This window comes from Anolis carolinensis, chromosome 3 (genome assembly GCF_035594765.1).
Source record: "Anolis carolinensis isolate JA03-04 chromosome 3, rAnoCar3.1.pri, whole genome shotgun sequence".
NCBI classification, from domain to species: Eukaryota; Metazoa; Chordata; class Lepidosauria; order Squamata; family Dactyloidae; genus Anolis; species Anolis carolinensis.
Window position 1 is genome coordinate 24707713 of NC_085843.1, and position 26040 is coordinate 24733752.

Here is a 26040-nt window from a genome sequence, read left to right on the forward strand (position 1 = left end):
TGATAAGAGAAATGTTTACATCTGTTAACATCTGTCAACATTTGCTAACTTGATGAACTTTTGGGGCAGAGTTGCTTGTATTTGCTAACACCAATCAAGAGGAATCAACATCTGGTCCAGGAAACTGAGGATATTCCATGATAGAAGACGTCTATGATTCATTTACAACTTTGGGACAATATCATCAGCAAAATATTGCTATATAAGTGACCTTATGGCAGTCCAGAAGGTGTGACAGACAGCGATGCTGTTCACCCGCCATGCTCAGTGGAGATGGTGTACTTGGGAGTGGCAGATCTGCTATGGGAAAGCAGGATTCTGTTTACTTTTTGGGGCCTCTTTTTCTCATGGGAAGAGAAAAGAGTGCGTTTTGAAGTCATGGTCTTTTTGAAGTTTTGGCGTTTTGGCATTTTGGAACTATGTCTTGGCAGGCAGCAGTGGAAGCTGGGTCTGGCCTAAGAAGGTGCATCTCCAAGGAGGGAGAAAGAATATGGTAATATTTGTGTGCATGAAGATGGATGCATGTTGTGTGTGAATGATGAATGAAAATGTAACCCCCCCCCCCCTTGTTTGTTTCTTAGCCAATGTAACTGTAGGTTGTTTGTGAATCCAATGTAGTTACATAGAATCTGTATGTTTGTATGTCTGAATGTTGTTCTTTGTTGTTCTGTAAAAGTTCTGCTATACCTCTCAGACTGAAACTGCAATAAAAAGAACCTATGCTTTAAAGTTATTGAAAAGTTATTCATAACATTTTTGGTGTCAGAAGTGGGATATTCTGTTCGGTCTGAGCAGGATGTTTTAACTTTTGTTGTAAAAGTCTTCATGACATTCAATCTGACAAAAAAATGCAACCTATAAGAACCCTTGAAGTTCTGCTGGCCCCTGCACCCCAAAACAAGATTTGGCACTGATAACAATCTCACCCCTGGTGGCATACACTAATGAGAAAAAGATTGAGAATCACAAAATATTTATTACATCATCCGTATTTATTATGCTGGGATGTAAGGAGAGATTTATGTGTAGTCAGAAACCGTGGAGTGCATTACTGTGCAATTATAAATCACACAGTAACAAAACCATGAAATAGCAAACTCTCACAAGATCAATCCTAATCTCAGAATTGCACAGCTGTTCCTGTTTGTTTTTTTTAAAAGGGCATGGCCAACAAGGGTCAATGCATAGGTTGGGAGAAGTTGTCTACAAGATGGTGCACCAAACAGATAGTGTGATCTGCATTTTGAAATTGTCATGTGTATTGTTCCAGGCTCAGGCTGATGAAAGAGTGGAAGTCTTTGAAATACTGGTGGAACTTTTCAAATGTTTGTTTTCCATGTGGCCAAATTACCAAGAAACCGTAGATAGAGAGAAATTTTGGATGTATGTGTTAAGGAAGTGTCATTTGAGGTTATCCAAGAAAATGTTTGCATACTGTGGTATCATTTCTGTGCCCACGGCAGTGCCATGGGCTTGTTATTATTCCCAAATGTAAAGGTATTCTGAGTAAATGTAAAGTGGAAGAGTCTGGTGGCTAGTGACCTCATCAGATTTTTCGGCAGCATGCACCAGTTGCTCTATTGTTATATGATAGAACCCACCAGCTCCTATCCCACAATGTAGAACTACTTCCAGTGGGGTTCTGTCATAAAACTATGGATGTCATGGCACATGCTGCTGCTGTGGCAACATCAGAGCCCCCTGTATTCAATTGAAGTCAACATGGGGAAGCTGGGCAGTGGATGCTTCCCGCCATGGGTGGGGTAGGGGAGCAGCTGGGCGATGTGGGGAGTGGGGCGAAGGGAGATTAATGGCCATTCCAGCAGCCCAACTGATGAGGTCTTGGATCTCCTTTATCTTCATTTAGGATAGTATTCTTGATAGTTATCAAGGTGTAGGATGTTGGTATATAGGGATACCACATCCACAGATAGCTAGGATGGCATTCACTTCAGGACTGCAGATGGATGGTGTTATTATTACTATTTTATGTTTATTTGTATCCTGATTTTTCTCTCCATAAGGAGACTCAAAGTGGCTAACATTAAAAGTGTTACAATACAATTTAAAATATGCAAATAACAGTATAAAACATCATTGGTATTAAAAACAATTCAGATTAAATCCATACAAACACATAAAACCACAGCAGCCCCGATTCCTTTGATGTTCCTCAAAAATCAGTTGTATCTTTCACAAAGCTTGGATGACGTATGGCCTGTATCCACATATCACATTAGTCAGGGTCTCCTGGTGTGTCTATTCTGTACATCAGTGGATAATTCTCTGAGTAATTTGTGTAATTTCTTCAATATTCATCAGTAGGCTCTTTGGAAAGGATACTGTGGTGATGGTTGTCTCTCAGCCTTCTGTGTTTAGTCTGGCTTGTTCACAATGACCTGCCTGTCATATAATAATACTATAATTGTTTCTGAAACTGGGAAATTATCTCATTCCCTATGGCTTATTGGATTTTGGATACAACAATAAAAACATTCAACATACAGATTGTATTCCATATGGCATCCTTATGGAGGAGTCCATCTACCATTCTTTTTAGTATTTAGTGTTTAGAAACATTTTATTGTGCATTGCTGCAGTGGCTGTTGTTACGTGGTGTCAGCTGAGGTGATGCTTGTGAACTGTTGTCCTGGATGATGTCACTTTCCCTGAAATATTCATTTTGTCATAGATGGCAGAAGAAAGCCTCCAGGTCACTACAGAACTAAATCATGTTTGTAGGTTTTAAGTGGCAGAAGGATATCCTCATGAGAGGACAGGCTCCCCTGTCTGGCTTAGTGTGTGGCTGGAAAGATTTACAACATTATTGTATAAGTTTGCAGGAAAGGGGAGGGGGGTGAATAGGATTTATTTTGTCCAATGTTACTTGACAGTATGAGGGCCAAATCTGGATAAGAGTGAGAAACAGTGGTTTAAAGCTTAATCTCAATTTGTAAATAAACAAAACTTTCATTCAAGTGAGGTGATTACTAGTCACTATCACTATACATTTTGTACTATAGTTGTCCCTCCACAATTGTTGTTTTGACTTTTGCAGATTTGATTAATTCATGTATTTGATTACAATGTTATTTCTAGGAATCTCTGGGTCTTCTAGTGTGATTCTATGGTCAGCTTTCTCTGATGATGCTGGAGGAACTAGAGATTTCTAGAGAGAACACCTAGAAATCTCTAGGTGCTCCAGTGAGATTCTGTCATCAGCTTCTAATGGTATTCAATCATAAAGTCATGGAAAAACTAGAATTCCCCACAGAGGTGTTTTCTCAGTTTAAATAAATAGCAATGTCTTTATGGAGTACTTTGTGGAGTGCTGACTATGATTAATATTTGGAAGTTCTTCTGCAGTTGGTCAATTGATATTGTCTCATGATCCAGCAATCAGTGTTGATAAAAATTTGGTAACCTAAGACATAAGAAGAGCCCTTCTGGATTAGAAAAATTGTTTGTTTGCGTCAGCATTCTGATGTCTTTGATTTGGTAATATTGGTCAGGTTCCTATCTCAGTGAGAAAAAGTCAGTTAATTTTTCTCAATCAAATTATTCTCCCCCTTTTTTGTAGAAATGTTTACAGAGCTGAAGTAAATCTGAGGCAAAACAGGACTGAAAAAATGTTAACCAAGTCTGGCTCTACACTGTAGAATCAATGTAGTTTAACACCGCTTTAAATGCCACAGCTCAGTGCTGTGGAATCATGGGATCTGTACATTGCTGAGGCACTGGCACTCTTTGCAGCGAATCCTAAAGATGTTGTAAAACTACAGCTTGCATGATTCCATAACATTGAGCACTGGAAGTTGAAATGGTGTCAAACTTTATTCACTCTACAATGTGGCTGCATTCTATATGGCTGTCAAAGATCAAATCATAATTAACATCTCCAATTAATGATGAAAATACTGTATTGTCTGGTGTATAAGACTACTTTTTAACCCAGGAAAATCTTCTCAAAAGTTGGGGGTCATCTTATAAGCCAGGTGTCATCTTATAGGGCAAGTGCCGAAATTTCTGAGCTGGGCTGGAGAATCTGCGGTTGCCACATATGGTGGGGGGAGCTCAAAAACGGCCACAGCTGCATCCCCGCCATATACAGCAACCGTATGAAAGCAGTAAGGGCAGCGCTGTACAAGTACAGTAGAAGAAAATCTACTCACCAGGATTCGTGGAAAGAAGTGACTTAATGTGGTCCTGATGACGAGGTGAGGGGGTGCCTCACTGAGAAGGTGTAAGTGAAGGGCAGAGTAAGCTGCAGCCATCCAGGACACCCGTGGTATGGAAAAAAGAGATAGAGCAACGCTGTGCCCAGAAAAACACACCTCTTTCACCTGTCTGGCTTGCCCTTGTATCCTATTACCATACCTCCTTCTCTGTATCTCAGATCTTGCTCCTGAGGGCCAGAGGGGTGAAAGAAGTATGTTTGCGCTACTGCTCTGGTAGTCTTTTTATTTGGTATGCATTGAAAGAGGGGTAGTCTTATATGGCAAGTTTATCTCAAACTCTATGTTTTAACTGGAAAAGTTGTGGGTCGTCTTATATGCCCAGTCGTCTTATATGCTGGAAAATATTAAATTCTGGTGTACATCTAACATAAAGATGTCTATAGAAATTAATGGGAAGGGAGGCCAGGAATGTGTTGTTTGGAAAACGAACTGGTCATGATTTGATAAGATAATTACAAACAGAATTGTTAAAGGTCAGAGGAATTTTAGTTGATAGGTAACACATCAGCCTGGTCATATACCATTAAATGTTTATGTATCCTTAAATAAGGACATATAATCTAATAGATGGTAGCATGTGAACCCTAAGATTCATGATAGTGTCTGACCATTTTCTGTAATGAAAGGAGGAAAAACCTTTTTAAAGTTCCAAGTCTGGGAAGAATGCCAGATATTCCTTTAAAGGATATAAACAAAAACTGGCAAAGAATGACCTCAGGTGACCCTGTGAGTTAGTACATTAGAGACACTTGAAGACAGGTGGTAGCGTGCATTAAAAAATGGGGTGTGCACTAGACCACCGTGCACCAAAAAAAAAAAGAAAGATATGTCTCTCTGATTATTATGTAAGTATCCTGAAACTCCGAGACTTGAAAATATTTAAGTGAAGTGTTGGTTTTAATTAGAACAATCTGGTTTATCTACTGTCATACTCTGGGGATATTGGTGACTTTGGTAACCAGAAGTTAACAGAGATGATCCCAGTCAAAACCCAGAATTAGCAAACATGTGACTATGATTATCAATCCTCAGTCTAAGAGATAGGAGTGGGGAGAGAAGGAGAATATATACTACAAACTGAGAGGAATAATTGAGTGACAGTTTTTTCAAAACAAGAAAAAGAAAAAGAAAGACAAGTACAGATTAAAAATTAACCAGGACTGTTGAAATATTTTTGATGTATTCTGTCAAAGAATGTACATTTCAGAAACAACCACAAATACTAGGTTATAGGACTCTATCCCATGGACAGGAGGAAAGGGGGGAGCAGAAGAAATCTGGGGAAAGTGTCCTATTGAGTGGGGAACCCGACTTACCCTGGAAAGATCTGTCTTTTGGGATGGCCGGCTATCCCACAACATTTTCCCATCTTCTTCCAGCTGTCCTCTGCTTCCCACAGATTTCTTCAAGCAGGAGTTGGGGAACACCTGACTCCTGAAAATGGACTCCTCTCTCCATCTTTGTATACTGGCAAGATGGATTTCCACATGCAGCCACTCAAAGTGGCTGTGTGTCATGGGGTGGCCTCCATGGAGCTCTGTTTTGCCTGCATACAAAGGCAGTAAGTAAACAGGAAAAATTAGAGTGGGATAAGGTCCATAGTCTAATAATAAATATTTCAAAGGCAAACAGCAACGTCTTGAGACATCTGCATTCTCAGGAGTGAGTGAACAGCTACTACTTATCAATTTACCTTTAAGTATCATATATGCATGTGCAAAGCATTTTATGGCCAAATCTGATGCTGGAAGTAACAACATGGGTATAGTATGGTAGAATTTATTTGTTGATGGTCTACCATCCAAATAGTAATCAATGTTTACTATGCTTAACTAGCCATCTTCAAATAATTGATGGGCTTACCAAAAAAACAAACAAACTCTAAATTAAACAAGGTTTGTTTTCTGCTGCTTCAGGGAATAAGACCCAAACCGGATCATTCAAACTATAGGAAAGAGTTATTTTGTCTATATGTAAGGAAGACCCTTTCAATGGAGTTTGGGGATGCCTCATAAGTCGGTTTGTTGGAAATTTTAAAGCAAAATTTGTTTCACAGATATTTTTGCGGTGGATTTTCTCTATAGACAGGGAGCTGGGCTCTGTATGGAGTCTTTTCCAAATCTACAGTGTTCTAAGTCCATGAATGATCAAGCAACACAGAGGTTTATGCTTTAGAATATCCTCTGAGTCCCAAGATCTCCACACTTCAGTATACAATAATGTGCCTTAATCATTTATTTCCCAAAATGAAATTCTAACAAAAGGTTTTAAAATTCTCTCTTATTCTATGCGAACAGCAAGGGAATCTCTTAACGTTCTTCACTTTTGCATCTCATCTATTCATTTCTATATTGCGGTTGAGGCATAGATGAATGGTAGTGAGCAGCTGAGCTGCCTAAAATATCTCTGTATTGGAGTCATAAGGCTGGTCACAATGGGAAAGAGAATATTATTAGTATAGTACTGAATCAGTGGCAATAGAGGTACTGCTTTCTCTTTGGCCCTCATTTGAAATGGGGAGAGAGGCACTATAACTGCTACTGTAACTGCTACAGTTACTGAAAACGAGAAAGGATTTGTGACATATAGCAAGATCTATGGGGATATACAAGAGAAAACTTATGATAATGGAGTTCGTGTGTCAGGGTTCAATTCCGTATTGGGCTATGGAAATCCATTGGGTCACTCTGAGCAAATCATACTTTCTTAGACTCAATAGAAGGCAATGGCCAACACCCTCTGAACAAGTCTTGCCAAGAAAATCCTGCAACAGATTTGCCTTCAGGCTGCCATAAGGAAAAAAAATGAAGTTTCACAACACAAAAATGCACACTTCTTGATTGTTCCCACTGCAAATAGGAGCCACTGAATAATCCAAAGAGTTTACATCTATGATTGTTTATTATAGGATGGGAACCTGTGTTCTAATCTGGAACTCCATGGAAACCACACATCCTGCCAAAACCCAGAAAATTAGAATTGGCTCATTTCCAGTTTTGAGGAACACAATTAGAATTGGCCCTTCAAATCTATGGATTCAGCATTCAAAGATTCCATCATTCCTGATGTGATTAAAAAAACAAAACAAAAAACAAGAATTTGCCAAGTCCAGATGTTGCTTATTAAAGAAATAATACCATAATAAAGGAAAGTAAAATAGTGCCCTCTGAAGAAAAGGGTCTTTATAGCTGAGAGATAGGTTAATACCAACACTAATACTACAATTAATTTAGCTTCATTTACAAACAAAAGAAATAGCTTTGTTGGCTTTTATTCCTGTGCTTCAAAACCTTTTATGAACTATAATTAATTGAATCTCAAAAATTCCCTTGAAGCTACAGAAATGTAATCCTGTTTATTTTTGAGGTTTTTAAAAAATTAATAATGATGTCTGTCACAAATGTGTGTAACAGTAATAATGCCTAATCTTGTGAATGTTTATACACGAGATCCAGTACAGATTGAATGTTGTAGTCAAGGAAGAATGTACTGGCATGTGACCTTATAGGTGGTAGCGATCTTAATTTGTCAACCAGTGTATTTACAAATTAATCTGCCAGCAAGCAGACTTAAGATAGCTGCTTTGATACAACAGTCATATTCTCAGTTCAGATACACTAAATCAGTATTATGGGGTTCTGTGAAAGGTCATGATGAAACTGTTATCTAGTGGTGAAGCTATAGATCCCTCTGGAGTAGTCTTGTTCTCCATGAGTGTGAAGATGTGTAATGTGCATCTATAAGGGGCACATTTTATAATTTCTGGGAAACATTTTAGAATGCTGCTTAGCCCATAAAAAGATTGCTTTGTGCTGTTAGTAATACGGTAGGTCCTCCACTTTGGTGTGGAAATGCAAGATCCATAGGAAAATAGGGGGAAAACGAATTTCAAATGCTATTGGTTTACCTGAGAGAACATATCTGCAGGGATCTCTAGGTCTTCCATCATGACTCTGTGGTCAATTTCCACCTAGAGATTCCTAGAGAGATGTTCTTTCAAAATATCTCTGGGTTCTCCAGCACAATGTCAACAGAAGTTGACCATAGATTCACACTGGAGGACTTAGAGAATAATCCATGAATAATCAAACCCGCAAAAGTTAAACCCACAAATATGAGGGTGAGGGTGCAAATGTATTTATCTTCATGTTACATAATTGTTTGCTTTCATGTTATATTCTCAAAATATTAACCCTACCAAGAGGAATTTGTAATCTAAGTGTATGATATATTGTAATTAAGACTGAAATTCTATGCAATGTGTGAATAATAATACTGATTAAATTCACACATTTAATCTTGGACCTCTCAGCAGCCTTCGATACTGTAGATCACAGTATCCTTCTGGGATGCCTCACAGGATTGGAGCTTAGAGGCCCTGTCCTGCAGTGGCTCCAGTCATTCCTGGAGAGCTGTTTCCAGAAGGTGTTGTTGGGGGATACCTGCTCAGCCCCCCAGCTTTTGTCCTGTGGGGTCCGCCAGGGTTCAGTATTATCCCCCATGTTGTTTAACATCTACATGAAACTGCTGGGGGAGATCATCCAGAGTTCTGGAGTTCAATGCCATCTGTATGCAGATGATGTCCTATTCTGTTACTCCTTTCCACCTGCTGCTAAGGAGGTTCAGGTCCTGAACCGGTGTTTGATGATCTTGATGAGGGTGAACAAACTGAAATTGAGTCCAGACAAGACAGAGGTATACCTGGTCAGCCAAAAGGCCAAACAGGGTATAGGGTTACAGCCTCTTTTGGACAGGGTTGCACTATCCCTGAAGATACAGGTTCACAGCTTGGGAGTTCTCCTGGATTCATCGCTGAGCCTGGAACCCCAGGTTTCAGCAGTGTCCAGGGGAGCTTTTGCACAATTAAAACTAGTGTGCCAGTTGTGCCCATACCTTGGGAAGATTTGGCCATGGTAGTCCATGCTCTTCTCACATCTCAAATAGACTACTGCAATGCACTCTATGTGGAGCTGCCTTTGGAGACTCTTCAGAAGCTCCAAATAATCCAATGGGCACCAATCCCCCTGCTACGTCAGCTCCACTGGCTGCCAGTCTGCTACCGAGCGCAATTCAAAGTGTTGGCTTTAGCTTATAAAGCCCTATATGGTTCTAGCCCAACTTACCTGTCTGAATTCATTTCTCCCTAAGAGCATTAAGATGTATGTAATAGGGAGAGGAGATAAGGCACAATATAGTTAATAACTGTAAATGTTAACTCCTCACTGACTCCATGAGGAACTTGATATTGATTAAACATTGTTATGATTCACAAAATGCAAAGGCTGTGTCATTAGTGTATTGTGTATCTTTTCTTTCAGGTTACTCAATACTTCAAGCTATTATGGAAACAGCAGGAGAAAAAAGCTGGCAAGTCAGTGCCATTTGTGTGGAGAATTTTAATGATGCGAGCTACAGGCAGCTTTTAGAAGACTTGGATCGGAGACAGGAAAAGAAATTCGTAATAGATTGTGAAATAGAGAGGCTTCAGAATCTCTTAGAACAGGTAATACCTGCTTTTAATGTCATTGTAAACACATTACCATAGCCCCAGCAGTGTGGCCTCTGTCCTCTGCTTTTCATTGTGCCTTGCCAATCAAGGCTGGGTATTTTCATGAGGTATTTCTTTCTTCCATGTTTTTATGTGTAGTCCAATATTTATTTTCCACTGTGGACTGTATTCGAACACTTATGACATTCTTTTCAAACAGCCTTTAGATCCAGTAGGAAAAAAAACTGATGGAAGCAGAAGATTGTATTTTCAGGCTGAATCAGACATGATAAACTTTATTGCATCAACCCACTGTTCTGCTACATTTACACTTACAAAGTAAATGGATTTCCGCACCATCAATATTACACCCCTCTTCAGTAGCACAATTGCAGAAATACATTAATCCGTGGTCCCACAATTATACATCTGCACACTCTCATAATCCCACATTATTGCACTACTGCAGTTCTACAGAATATCGCAAAAGTTGCCATACATAGGAGGAATGGGGAATTGTAGCTAAATGTATCTTCATTTACAAAATATTCATTACAATATTTTGCAAAACTCTTCCAGTATAAAAATATAACAACAGAAAAATATTTTAAAATACATAATATAAAATATAATATCAGTTTGTTATGTTTTCCTTGGTGTGGAGATTTTTGGGACACCTTATTTTAGTAGTGGTGGTGGTAATAGTGCAATCACACAATTTCAACTTTAAAAACCAAAAAAGGGACAACTGTGTGTGTGTATATGTGTGTGTGTGTGTTTGTGTATACACTGGAGCCCCGGTGGCAAAGTGCGTTAAAGCACTGAGCTGCAGACCAAAAGGTCCCAGGTTCAAGCCCCGGGAGCGGTGTGAGTGGCTGCTGTTAGCTCCAGCTCCTGCCAACCTAGCAGTTCAAAAACATGCCAATGTGAGTAGATCAATAGGTACTGCTCCGGCGGGAAGGTAACGGCGCTCCATGCAGTCATGCCAGCCACATGACCTTGGAGGTGTCTACGGACAATGCCGGAGAAATGGAGATGAGCACCAACCCTCAGAGTCAGACATGACTGGACTTAACGTCAGGGGAAACCTTTACCTTTACTTGTGTATACACACACACATACATACATACATAAATACATCCATACAAAGCCAGAACCTTAGAGAATAATGAAGGGAACGAGAGAAAAGGGAATAAGAGAATCCCACTCCCTGTAGCAGGATGTATACAGCATCATATGATAAAGGCAGATGCATGGTGACTATTTATAGGTAAAGTGGAGATCTCCAGATGTTCTTCACAACTGGTTATGGTGGCTAAGACTGATGAATGTTTTGGTTTATAACAGTAGTGCACAACATGCAGCTCTCCAGATGTTTGGTATTCCCACCCTTAAAAGCTGTATCCAGCTTGTCCAATGGTCAGAAATTCTAGGAGATGAAGTCCAAAACACCTGGAGGGTCACAGGTTCTGCACCACTCATTGATAATAAAAGGTTATGTTTTCTAGGAACTAGCTGACAGTATCTCTCACAATGTAAGTGGTCTCTAAAAAAATAATGACATGTTTATTTAGAAAACAAATAGTCTAAGACTGTGATATACTATCCCACATATTAAAAATACAACAGCAGTTTGTGACTGAATCCTTAACAGAAAAACAGGAGGATGTGTGAAAATGAGGGGCTTGCAACCACAAAGTATATTGAACCTGCAAGCTTAGGCGTTAGTGCAGGTATTGCAAAACCTGGAATTTGATCCTTACGGAGGCATTGCAATGGTCATTAAAGCTATGAAAATTGAACTTTTATTATTATTCTATTTGACAGAAGAAAAGGGAAGAGAAATGGGTGAGATAATGCATGCAATCATTCCTCAAGCACCAAATGCATTAGCTACGATAATAGGTTATGTTGATATCCACCGTAATCCCAGAAAGAATGAAACTATCAGAATCAAGTACAAGGGGAGAGCAAAAAGGGATACCACCCCAATTTAAAAATGGTAACAGCCTATTATATTATTACTGATTTGTTGATAAAGACTAGGATAATTTGTCGTGTCTAGGACACAAGAGTAAGAGAAAGATTGTTGTGCAGTGATTTGATTTTAAAGAAAAGAATGGAGATTTACAAAGTTAATGTATTGTCCAAATATATACAGTAGAGTCTCACTTATCCAAGCTAAATGGGCTGACAGAAGCTTGGATAAGCGAATATCTTGGATAATAAGGAGGGATTAAGGAAAAGCCTATTATCAAATTAGGTTATGATTTTACAAATTAACCACCAAAACATCATGTTATACAACAAATTTGACAGAAAAAATAGTTCAGTATGCAGTAATGCTATGTTGTAATTACTGTATTTACGAATTTAGCACCAAAATATCATGATATATTGAAAACATTGACTACAAAAATGGCTTGGATTATCCAGAAGCTTGGATAAGCGAGGCTTGGATAAGTGAGACTCTACTGTAGTTAGAACCCTGAAAGGAAAGGAAATGGATCCCACCCAAACAATAGAGAATGAAGAGAGAAAAATCAGAATTAAGAAAGCCAATGAACACCATGCAGCAAAGCAAATGCTATGGAGGATAGCATATTAACTCAAGAAGAGAGGTGCCAATTTTATGGGAAGAAATATAAGAACTATGGTAAATGTAACCACTTGGCATCCAAATATGCAGTAAAATAGAAGAAGCTTAGAACTAGAGTATACATTACAAATGTGAAAAGTGAACCTGAAGACATTATAAGGGTAATGGATGGTTAACAAACTCACTAGAGGAAAAACCAAAATGGCACCAGGAACAATCGTATTCATCAATTTGTTTAAAGGATGAAAGAGTAGAGTTCCAATTACAATGTGGTATCATTTGAAAACTTATCTGTGTGTATGTACTGAACCACAATATCCAACCAGAAGAGACTAATGAAGTTTTAAGATCGCATAATGGCAAAATACCATAATGGTTGATAATGAATAAGGCAGTAAGAGAGGAAAACCTCACTCCTGAGCAGGGCTATCAATGTGACTCCATTTGAATGTGGTCTTCCTCTTCTTCTTTGACCTTCTACATTACTAAACATTGTTGTCTAGTGAGCTATGTCTTCTCATAATGTGTCTAAACTATAAGAGTTTCAGTTTAGTCATCTTGCTTCTATGGGCTGTTCAGGCTTGATTTGCCCTTGGACCTATTTATTTGTCTTTTTGGCAGTCCACAACATCTGTAGAACTATTATCCAGCACCTTGTTTCAAATCAGTTTATTTCTTCCAATCAACATTCCTCACAATAAGAAATTATCAGTTGCTTTATTACTGTTTCCATGAGAAGATGCAAAAAAATTGTTCAATGAGTACTACAAAAGAAAAAGGAAAAGGAAAAGCACAGATTGGATAAGCAGCATCATACTGTTTTAAAAAAAAACTCATCAGAGTTACTCAGAATATGCATGGATCCAAGACACTTAAAGAAAACATTGGGGGAAAGCTACTTTTCATTGCTGTTCTTGAAGATTTATTGCCAGATTTGCCAATAGCAAGACCATTTTCTGTTTGTTATGTCAAAAATGGCTTTTGGCATATTGAGCTAGATGACTATTCCTGTTATTTGACAGCATTTACGACATCCTTCAGGAAATATCACTAGCTAAAAATGCCAATGGGAATTAATTCTATCTTGAAGTATTTTAAAACTGGTTGACAAAAGCCTTAGAGGGGTTTCCAGGAATCTTGGGAAAAGCTGATGATATGCTGATAATGGAGGAAGGGGATAACCTACAACAAGCACAGCAGAGACATGACTAACTAATAGCATTTCTCAATAGATGTCGAGAAAAGAGTATTGAACTGAGCAGAGACAAACTACATAACTACCATCCATTTCTTTGGAAGATAACTAAGGGCCCATCCACACAGCCATATAACCCAAAATATCAAGGCAGAAAATCCCACAATATCTACTTTGAACTGGGTTATCTGAGTCCACACTGCCACATCTTCCAGTTCAAAGCAGATAATGTGGAATTTTATTCAGTGGTGTGGAAGGGGCTCCAGGCTAGTGGAGACCTTTAGGATAGCACATCTATCAGAAGTTATTATGGGGGATCAATGCACGTTGAATTAGAAAAAATCAATTGACAAGTATAGTATAGCCATGAGCATAGTCAAGGACAGATAGCTAAAGAACACCCTGAAAGATGCACCCAAAAAAAGCTGGATAAGGATAGTAAATGAAAAATGACATTATTGAACCCAGACACATTTGAGGTTGCCAAGTTATTAAAAGACCCCCATAGCTGAAAGTCTCTATATCAGGCCTGGGAAAACTTGGCTCTCCAGCTATTTTGGACTTCAATTCCCACAATTCCTGGCTGAGATTTCTGGGAGTAGACATCCAAAACACTTGGAGGACTGAAATTTGCCAATTCCACAATTCCATAGCATTGAGCCGTGCCAATTAAAGTAGTGTCAAATTGCCTTAATTCGACAATGTAGATGTGCCCCGAATGATGTACCCAGAGTCCCCAGTGGGGACTACGAAAATGCCTAGTGAGAACATATTTTGTCAAATGTGTATAAATACTGTTCATATTTATATTGTACATTCAGGCAAAAGGGAAGTTAGATGAGGGGAACTGAACCCTGCCCAAATCTTCAGTGTGCCTTCCTGAAGATTTCTCTCACCATTACTTCCTCTCAGTTAAGCTTATTTCTGGATCAAAAATCTCAGTAGAAAAGTGTCAGATGATATGGAATTAAAGTATGTGAATTGAATCCCCAACCTTTCAATTGTATAACCCTTTTGCTTAACAAAAATGACTCTTCTTACACAGTTTTGCACATAGTTTTAAATAATATTTCTTTCTTTATCCTGCCTCAACTGAAGGTAGAGTTTACAACAGTTAAAAGAGACAGAATTTAAACAATACACCAAATATAATATTTAATCATCATCATCATCATCATCATCATCATCACTTTATTTTTATATCCCGCCACCATCTCCCCAAGGGGTCTCGGGGCTGCTCACATGTGGCAAGGCCCAACAACACAATTAAAATAGCCAAACATAAAAACAATTCACAACATAAATAAAATAAAACAACAGTGTTATCACAATAGGTAATAATATCAACCAGCAACCAAACACAATTTCAGATTCTCTTCATAGGTGGGTAGACTGAGTGCAGCAATACAGAATAGGTTCATAATTAAAGTGTGTAATAATGTGACAGAGAAGGACCATAATAAAGTGCAGGATAGATTGTTACCCCATTTCAAAAACACAACGGAACATCCAGGTCTTTAATTCTTTTCGGAAGGTGATTAAATGATAAAGACGACCCGGACTGATTTACGGCTACAGCACAAGGATTTTGGATGAATGGATTTTTAACCATATGTTTTATATTTTATATTGTTTTGTTATAATTGGATTTTCATTGCTATGTTTTAATTATGTGTAGGCATCGAATTGTTGCCAATTGTGTACGCCGCCCTGTGTCCCTTCGGGTGAGAAGGGCGGGATATAAATGTTGGAAATAAATAAAAATAAATAAATAAGGTGGACAGGGAAGGAACCAGACTAATCTTCCTGAAGAGGGAGTTCCAGAGTCAGGGGGCCACAACCAAGAAGGCCCTCTCTCTCATCCCCACCAATCAATCGTACTTGAGAAGACGGTGGGAGCGAGAGGATTTATAATTAACCAATTATAAATTTGCAACAAGTTAAAAACATAAATATTACAAATTACAAATAAACAAAACACAGACAATAAAGTACAGCCCTACCAGAGCCAGTCCCCTTGAGCAGTAGTTAGCCTTCAAAGGCCTGCTGAGATTCTTTTTAAAAAAAAAAAAAAAGTCTTCAATCTGCAGAATGAAGGGAAGGAGGATGCCAATCTGGCATCTCTTGAAAGGGAGTTCCAGCCATTGAGAAGGCCTTCTCCCTTGTTCCCACGAAATGTGCCTGTGAGGATGGTGGAACGTAACAAGATCCTCTCTCAATAATACTGAATCATGAGTTAAATAACATGACATCAATATGTTAGAGTGTTTTTTTGAAGTCTCTGAACCACTTATACCTTCTTTGAAGCCATCTAAGCTAGTGGCCATCAACAAGTCCTTTGGCAATGAATTCTACAAGCAAACAGAACGTTGTATGAGGAAACATTGCCTTGTGTTGTTTTATAATTACTGAAATCAGTTTCACTGGATAAATCCAATTTCTAGACCTTGAGATCACACTTTCTTTCCATACCATTTAATAATATTATAATCCTCTCTTTTGCTGCCTTGGTTGTCTTTTTTAATGATCAAACAATCTACGAGTCTCTCCTATAGGCAAGATATTCCAGGACTCTGATTATATTGGCTGGTCATTAATGTACTTTTCCCCAATGATATGAAAATGTTTTGGAGATAAAGACCAGAACTGCACACAATATTTTAGAATGGTAGAATAAGAGAGTTAGAATGGATCATAAGGGCCATCCAGTTCAAATCCCTTCAACATGTAGCATCATTGTGAAAGCTCCTTGAAAGTGAGCAAAATGAAAGCTTTGATTTCAGGCTGTTTCCTAATAATCCTAATACAGTACTGAGTTTGTCACCATCTTCTTCCTCTTCTGAGATTTTTATGGCTGTCTGCTACAAGCCCTAAATTTTTTGAGTGTTCACAACTAATTCAGACCATGACAGGTGTATAGGACATTGGATTTTTTTCTGCCTCGATTTGCACCATTTGAATTCATTAACATTGAATTCCTTTTCTCATTTTGTGACTCATTTATCCATTTTGTAGAGAGATTATTGAGACCTAACAATCTACCTTTGGTTTTCATTGTTGTGAATAATTTAGGGTTCGCAGCCAACCACTTTATCTCCCTGCAGTTCACCTTGAAGCCACACACATTGTCACACTAGTTTCTATATACAGTAGAGTCTCACTTATCCAACACTCACTTATCCAACGTTCTGGATTATCCAACACATTTTTGTAGTCAATGTTTTCAATATATCGTGATATTTTGGTGCTAAATTAGTAAATACAGTAATTACTACATAGCATTACTGTCAGGACCCAGGCTGCAGAGCACCAATAACCATACACAGAGGCCAGAATCTATCTAATATCTTTATTGTAGGAGTATATAAAGTTAATAAAAACAAGTGTAGAAAATAGTCCAGAAGTAGACCTTTCAGGAAAGGTCAAAATTAGTCCCAAGAAACAATGTCCAATATGAAATATTAAGGTCCAAAGTTGTAATCCAGTAACCGAAACACTCACTTTGCCAAGCAAAGTGAGGGGAGATGACAAGGTCCTTTAGTCCATGAAACTTAAGCAAGGCTAGGAAGTAAACTTGATTCTTGGAACACTAGGCTTAATTCAAGGCAACAAGAAACGAGGAGCAAGAACAGGATCCGTGGTAAATTCGTGGCGAGGTCCGGGAAGCAAGGCAAGGTCCGTGGAGCAAGACAAGGTCCTGGGAAGCAAGGCAAGGCTGGAAACGGGAACAAAGGGCTTGGACGCGGGAGTAGCGTAGTCCAAACACAACCTACTCCCGAAGCTGACGAATTGACTCCGCAAGATTCCTACGTGGGCAAAACACCTAAATAGGGTCTCGTTTTCCCGCCAAAGAACAATTCTCTGGGGAACCAGAACCGAAAGCCATTCTCTGTGTCCAGATGCATGACTCCCTAAAGTTTCCCATGGGAAGCAGGCTTAATCAGCTGAATGCCTGGCAGCAATTCTAGCGCTCCTGCGAGACGCCTCCTGAGCGCCTTTCTGTTGTTTATAATAATCACGGCGAGAAAATGGGGGAGATTTCGGCTCAAGGCTTGTTTGGCAGACTTCTGGAAGGCAAATCTCCTGCAGGTGCAAGGGCTCCAATTCTGGCTGAAAAAGCTCCAATTCTGGCTGAAACGGTGGGAAACCTAAGTTTTCCTCTTCATCTGTCACAACAGTGCTAGGAACGGGACTACATGGCCCATGAGTCATCACAATTACTGCGTATTGAACTACTTTTTCTGCCAAATTTGTTGTCTGTCATGATGTTTTGGTGCTTAATTTGTAAAATCATAACGTAATTTGATGTTTAATAGGTTTTTCCTTAATGCCTCCTTATTATCCAACATATTCGCTTATCCAACATTCTGCCGGCCTGTTTATGTTGGATAAGTGAGACTCTACTGTGTGTGTATGTATGTATATATATATATATATATATATATATATATAGTAGGAGGACTTCACCAGATTCTACTATCCTGTAAATAGCTTCATCATTTCAAGGTATTTTATATCAGGGTGGGAAGAAAGGGTTTCTTACTGGAATCTTGTACTGACTAACCAAATACTGAAATAAAGAAACAATATTGCAGTGGAGGTGGAATGGCTGGCATGACCCAACTGAAGCAGAGTACTTTAAATATTTTATGTGCCTGGATATTTCTATTCTGTTCTACCAATCTGCAAGAGTGAAGGAACCTGCCTGGCTGTAGTCTGGTGCCCCATTGTTAGAACACTATCATTTTAAAATTTAATCAGGATACATAGAAAAACAAGTCCACAAATTTGCCTTTCTCTTGTAACTGAGCCAAAATCTGTAGTAGCCAGTCCCACTGGTCTTTCACTAAATTGTATGCATGCTTTACTTAGAAGTAAATTCATAGAATCATAGAATGATAAAGTTGGAAAAAACCACAAGGGCCATTTAGCCCAACCCCCTGCCATTCAGGAACACCAAATGAAAGCATTACATTTCATGCATCAGAACAGATATATGTCAGATTGCATTCTTTACTCTTAGCCTTTGCTGTACTACTTTGCCATACCACCAGCATTTTTTGAATGAAGCAGAGAGTGTTTGAGGATTGAAACATTAGAAGGGATACCAAGATGCTTGTTTATAAAGCTATTGTCCTCCCAACCCTGTTATACACTCACAAAATATGGACCATCTACAAACGTCACTCTCAACTTCTGGAATGATTCCATCAGCACTGCCTCCAAAAACTCCTGCAAATCTTTTGGGAAAACAGGTGGACAAATGTCAGTGTTTTAGAAGAAGCAAAGATGACCAGCATCGATGTGATGATCCTCCGCCATCAACTTAGCTGGATTGTCAACATTGTCCGAATGTCCGATCACCGTCTCCCAAAGCAGTTATACTTTCAACTCAAGAATGGAAAATGAAATATTGGTGGACAGGAAAAGAGATTTAAATTTGAGCCTAAAGCTAACCTTAAAAATTGTGGCATAGACACAGAGAATTGGGAAGCACTGGCCCTCAAATGTTCTGACTGAAGGTCAGCTGTTACCAACAGCTCTGTGGCATTTGAAGAGGCACTAATGGAGGGCAAAAGAAGAAATGTATGAAGAGGAAAGCTCATTAAGCCAACCCTTGTCAGGTCTGCCTTCCATCTGGAAATCAATATCCTCAGTGTAAAAGAACATGTGGATCATAAGTCTCTACAGTCATCTACGGACCCACCGCCAAGACCTTACACTTGGATGGCAATCATACTCATCCACAAGTGGTAACCTATGATGATGACCACCATGAGAGATTAAAGACCATGGTTTCATTTCCTTCCCAGCCGAGGGAAGCACAGCACAAGATCAAGTGTTTGGTCCTATGCACACTTAGCTTGGACAACTTTTCCCCTCATCATCAAAAGAGCTAGTAGTCTCAGCCTCCACTTTTAGATCCAGGGTGAATGATTCAGGATCAGTTGGCTAATGCTTTCGTGAGTTCTTCTCTAATGTGGAACTACCAATTGAAACACCAATATACCCAAGTTTATGAGTAACCCTCTGAAGTCAGACAGAGCTCATTCCTAGTTCTTAATCAGCTGGGAAGGAAATGAGACGATAGTCCCTATATGGAGGTAGAGCGAAGGCCATATCACAAGCCCCTATGGAAGACTGAATATTTGTAGACTTGGAATGTCTACATAATTGTAAGAATTGGGACTAAGGACATCTATCTTAACTTCTGCGTGGCTGAGGTTTCTTTTCCTTTTGAAAAACTTCCTATTGGGTCACAGACTCATAGACTCCTCTAACTAACAAGGACACATGTCTGTTATCCCTGCATTAAAGGTGCATCTGGATTATAAGTACAAGAAGTTCTGAGTTACAAACATCTGACTTACAAATGACTCACAGTTAAGAATGGGGATGAGACAACAAAAAGTGAGAGAAATCTATCCCTAGGAAGGGAAATTCACTCCTGAAAGAGTTATCATGGAGAAAACAGGTCTCTACTGAAGCTTTATCACCAATCCTTGTTTGCCCAACAAGCCAAATTTTTCAAAATCGAATTATTCAAAATCGGACAGAAAGTGAGCTGAAATCTTCTGGACAGGGGCACAGACAGCAAGACAAACATCACAGGGGTGTTAACCCTTTTCTATTCTATCCAAAACTTGTTTATATGTGCACACACACATAAATGAGTTACATTTCAAAAATGTACCTGTTCTGACTTACAAATAAATTCAACTTAAAAGCAAACTTACAGAACTTACCTGGTTTGTAACTTGGGGACTGCCTGTAATGCAGTTTGACATCAGCTTAATGGCCATGGCTCAATATTAGGGAAAATTAGGATTTGTACTTTGGTGAGGCATCAGCAGCATTCTTTTACAGAAAGGGTTAAATGCCTTATAAAGCTGCAATTACCATTGTACCATAGCATTGAGCCACAGCAACTAAAGTGATGTCAAACTGTCTCAATTCTACAATGTTGATGTAACCTTGGTCTTCCGAATGTTCAGACTGGCTAGCGGATTCTGCAACTTGAAGTCCAGAAAGTTATTATTCCAAGCTTTACTCTGTTAACACTTGCATCTTCATTATGCAACATCAAGTGAAAAATGTGTATCCAAAGGCATCTTCACAGATAAAACTTTTCATATTTCTTCCCATTACTTTAATCTCAGTGCTTTTCCATGGAGATAGTCCTTCTTGTACTTTCCCAGTACATAAAGCGTACTGCAATTAAGTACAGAGCAATTAACTTATGTCTATAGATGACTCTGCACTGCCCTAAAATTTTGATAGGGTGAAGGACAGTATCAAAATAAGCAAACCAGGTTCAAAGTATAGCTAATCTGTATTCAGAAATCCTTAGACTAATTCTCAAGGTCATAAATCATATGAATCCAGTCATGTTGAGTGAGAAAATGATGTCTTGAAAAGAAATAGGTATGTGAATCTTACTTTTTTTTAAGAAAATGACTTAAAGTTTATTTTACAGTACTATTTGTGAATAGTAGTAAAGGGATGCCATCTAGTGGTTCTGCAGGTTAATGTACTATATTAACAAGGCACGTTTGATATATTTCACCCGTTATGGCATTAAAACCTACATTATTTTGAGCTGGATAAAACTGCCCCTATCTAAAAATCTTGCTACATTTAAATTTCAGTTCAGTTTAAAGGACAGCTGAAGATATGAAGAGCCTGGGATCAAATGCTGTGGCATATCCAAATTTAGCAAGAATTGATTTGACAGAGATTGCAGTCAGAAATAAAGTCACAATAGAAAGTAATTCTCTGTATTTATTTGCAGCTGAAAGCATCAGAGTGTTCTGAAGCACATGTAGTACCTTATAATCAAATCTTCCTGTAGTCTAATATATAATTGTATAAAATGAAATATAAACAATTTCCATTTAACATCCTGAAATAGTAAAGTGATTTTTAGAACGTAAGAGAATAAAATAGTTACTGCAGCCGCTGCTTTATATAATATTTCTACTACTATATTTCAAAGTGTGTTAAAGCGTTGAGCTGTTGAACTTGCGGACCAAAAGGTGCCAGGTTCAAATGAGGAGAGGAATGAGTTCCGACTGTTAGCCCCAGCTCCTGCCAACCTAGCAGTTCGAAAACATGCAAATGTGAGTAGATCAATAGGTACCGCTCCAGTGGGAAGGTAACGGCACTCCAGGCAGTCATACCAGCCACATGACCTTGGAGGTGTCTACGGACAATGCCGGCTTTTTGGCTTAGGAAAGGAGATGAGCACCAACCCCCAGGGTCAGTCACAACTGGACTTAACGTCAGGGGAAAACCTTTATCTTTACCTATGAATGCCAAATCCCCAGTTCTATGGAATACTTGTGAGTACTCCTAGATCTGCTGGTTTTGATTTTGTTGTTGTTAACTGCCATCAAGTCAACTTTGATTTATTTGGACTCTATAGATGGGAGAAACTCAAAGTCATCCTATTAGCAAAAGCTCTGCTCAAGACTTGCAAACTCAGGGAACATATATACACTGGTAATTTATCATGAAGGGTTGGTGAATAGTTACAAGAGACTGATCTGGGTTAACAAGGGCTAAGGCCATCTGGAGAAGGGAAAAGTAGAGAAGGGGCAATTTCTCCTGTGCTGCATCACTCTGGGACCCTGGCTAAAGTCACTCTAGTAGCAACCTTGTCACATAGCCTCCAAAGTTGCTCCGCTTCGTCAGGGTGTGTGGGGAACCTGGTGCCCCCACACCCCACATCTCCCAGCTCCAGCTGAGGGTGATCCCAAGGGGAAGCATGGAGCATGTGTAGAGCATGCAGCTTCCCCTTATGGATTCCCGTGGCCATAGCCAGCTCCACCCTCCTTCACCCATGAAGCTGCTCCAACATCATTTGATGGGAGCCCACAGACTCCGTGGGTGACCTGGGCTAAACCAGTGCATGCTGCCGATTTTATCCCCATCTGAAGAGCTCCTAGGCAATGAGTAACTGACATGAATCATGTTGCACCCACTGTCCACCATGACAGATTCACGGGGACACATTAAAGAAGACAATCCTGGGATACCAAACTGGGCTCAACACTGCTGGGTGGTGATGACTCTCTCCTGCCTGTGCTGGGGAGTGGTGGTCTAAAGCATCCCTGGGCCAACCCAGCATTTGTCACTTGTATCAGGCCTGGGATAAGTGGGCTGTGTAGAGGCCATGGCCATGGCTTTCTTAATTGCATCTAGCCTCTTGTCCTGAATACATATTATGCACCAGGATAATCAAATATTGTGGGGTACCCATTTCTTTCAGCGTCAGCCATAATAATAAGCTTTATATCCCACCCCCTCTCACCAAAGGGACTTGGGACAGCTTATAGAAAAAAATAAATACAATAAATAGTATAACAGGGACAATAATCACACAATAATCAATTAATAAAACAATATAACACAATACTGTAAAACATAAATGAATAGGCAATTTAAAATACAATGAGTCCATCTAAAATCAGTATGTAAATGTCATTTAAAACCACCCATTTCTATGATCAAAGTATCAAGGTTATAAATTATGTTCTAATGCCCATAAAAAACCATAGTATGTCATGATCTATTCAATCAAATACTTTGCTATAATCCATAAAGCACAATAAATCTATGAATCCTAAAATGAAACTCAGTCGGAATAAATCCATGGAATCAGTTATATTTACATAACTATTGATTTACCAAATCCCCATTTATTCAGTGGGACCATATTCATTTAAGAAAAAAAATAATGAATTTTGGCTGTTAGACCCTGGCCAGGTTTGATGATAATAGTAAATTACAGGAACGTATCATGAGATAGCATACTTTATTTTGTGACTGATCACTAGTCATTGGAAGATAGGTACAACATTTGCAATTCATGTTAGGCATGAATCTCTGAGGAAATTTCATTAATTGAGGGTAAATTATAAGGAATACGCTTTCAACTTTATGTCTAACTGAACTCTCCATAGACTGTGGAGAGTAAATACATTCATCTGTGGGGATAGTGAAAAGGGGATACAATGGCCCTCCATATTTGTGGGTTTAACTTTTACAGATTGAATTATTCTGGATTTGATTGATTTGTTTTCTGTGGGATTTTCTAGAAAGAACACTATGGTCAACTTCTACCAGATTTAGAGATCTGTAGAGAGAACACTTCTCTAGGTATCTGTAAGTGTGCCAGCATAATTCTATGGTCAACTTTTCTCAATATCCCTAGAGAAATGTTTTCTCAGTGCACTCAGCAGTGTTCATCTGTTGCCACTTGTTTGGGATGGTCAAACTTATTTGGCTATGACTTCTCAGAGAGGTGTGATGCTTAAGCAATTTTGCAATCTGTGCAAAATATTGCTACATTTAAAAACAGCATTTTCAGCTATGTATCTTGCCTGAAATTAATGTTTCTCTCCTGTTGCATTCTCTAGTTTCCTTCTCAGGGCAAACCTCTTTTTTCCAAATCCATTTGGTTGTTTGCTTATAAGAAATAAATTGGACGTAATTGCCTTGTAAATTTGTTCTTTCAAAATATACCTCTCTCCTTCTTAAAAATGAACTTCTTTCATTGTAAATTAACTCTGTAGATAACATGTTAGCAGCTATAAATTAATTAACTTCCACGCTTCTCTCTCAGTCTATCTACACAGAAAATTATCAATAATTACTTAGCTGACCTTTCATTTCATCTACTTTTTCAAACGCTTTATGGAAAGACCCTTTTATCATTGAAAAGTGTAAGTGGAAATAAAATAGAGAGACCCATCTACTTTATGCACATATGTAATTCCTTACCATCACCATCAAATGTGTTTTCCTACTAAAAATAACAATTGATTTCTGGAATCACTCTATGAATCACACTCTCCTAAGTCAACAACATATAATCCAGATCATATCAGCTCTACTGTCAACAACATTCTGTCTCCCAGCAGTGAAAATCAGCCTCCCCATTTCTCACTTTGGGCAGGACAAGTATAAACTGGTGGCACCATTATTTTCATTGAGTTTTCTTAGGCAAGGAGTAACCAGAGGTGTTTTTGCCAGTTCCTTCTTCTGAAATATAGACTACAGTATATGGTACTTTTTGGCAGTCTCCCTTCCAAGTACTAACCACATCTGATGCTGCTTACCTGTCAAAATCATGCAAGACCTGGTGCTTTACAGGTATTTAAGCCACAAGCATACATTATCTATTACTTAGTGCAGTGGTTCTCAACCTGTGGTCTGTGGACCACCAGTGGTCCCCAAGAACTAAAATACGGTCCGCTGCCTCACTGTTGCTGCCATTACTACACCATTGCAATGGGAGTGACTGGTATCATGAAATCTTCTTATAGTGTCGAGGCAACGGGGATGTTGGGAGGAGAAAGATACAACTGCCCATAAGAGATGCAACGACAAGCCTCCTGACTGCTGTTTTTCCTCCTTCCTTCCTGTCGCACCACAGGTTAGGTTCACCTTGCTATATATACCAGGATGCACACAGGTTGAAGTATTTTGTAGTTTATTAGAAAATAGAAGATAAATAGTTCTTTAAAAGCAGAAGTGAAGTTCCAAAAAATTGTTACAAAACAAAGCGTTAGAGTATAATCCAAGAAATCACCAAGAATAAACAAAGTCCCATTAGAGCATGACAAAGTCCCATGAACATGAACACCCAAAGGCTGCAAGAAATCCAGTAGAACAAGAACTTGCTTCTTGGTTGAACGAAAAGTTGCTTTGACAAAGGTTTGTCTCCCAACACACTATTTTAATACCCTTTGCAAAGCATGAAAGCATTTCTTTGGCCTCTGACCTCCTTCTTCTTTGCTATTCTCACACTCCTTTGAACCCTGAATTCCAAATGATCAGCTCGTTCTAAAGATTACATTTTATCAAGGCCAGCCAGCTCGTTAGCGTCAATCTGCTTGCTATCAGACTGAGAACTGGCCTCCTTTTCTGAGTCAATTTGCACCTGGCTAGTTTTAGTATCATCAACACCATTCCCTGCTGTGGGAATACCCTCTGTTTCTCATCTTCTACAACAGGGACACTCTGAACCTGAATCCCATAATCCCCATCAGAGTCACTCTGAGGTTCCAGCTGAGTCACAACACTTCCTCTCCATGAGCAGAGCCGTTCCATGTGGCGCCTGGAAGCAAGGGTGTCATTTTTAGGCCTGTTCCTGAGGTTACTTGGGATGCTGAATCAGAAAATTGCATTGGATAGACCACATCAACTCTAAATGATTAAATATGGCTTTCTGTGAGTGAGCAGATGGAGTCTACTAGATGGCATATGTTCTGTATCAGAAACTAGAGCTGATGTGGTCATCCCATGCATTTTTCTGAATCAGCACCCCAGATAACCAAACAATCTAAAGTTGACCAAAGACTGATTCGTAACCCTTTTGATATTAATATTGGAGAGTGGCCTGGTCAAAGTGGTCCCTAGTCAAAAAAAGGTTGGGAACCACTGACTTAAAATCCTCCCATTCCTATTCAGAATAGTCTCAGCTCACTCAAACTAATAATAGAATCATAGAAGT

General features: G+C 39.0%; 1 protein-coding gene across 12 annotated transcripts in view; it reads left to right on the plus strand.

The window, feature by feature from the left end:
* gria4 (glutamate ionotropic receptor AMPA type subunit 4) overlaps positions 1-26040 on the plus strand; it is a 328810-nt gene that overhangs the window by 213143 nt on the left and 89627 nt on the right. For all 12 annotated transcript variants that reach the window (XR_010004061.1, XR_010004060.1, XR_010004063.1 and 9 more), the window contains exon 4: positions 9557-9741. Coding sequence is in view for 8 of the 12 variants with exons in the window: in XM_008108041.2 (XP_008106248.1) it covers positions 9557-9741 (185 nt within the window). In the remaining 4 variants the exon portion in view is untranslated. The remainder of the gene's footprint in view (positions 1-9556; positions 9742-26040) is intronic.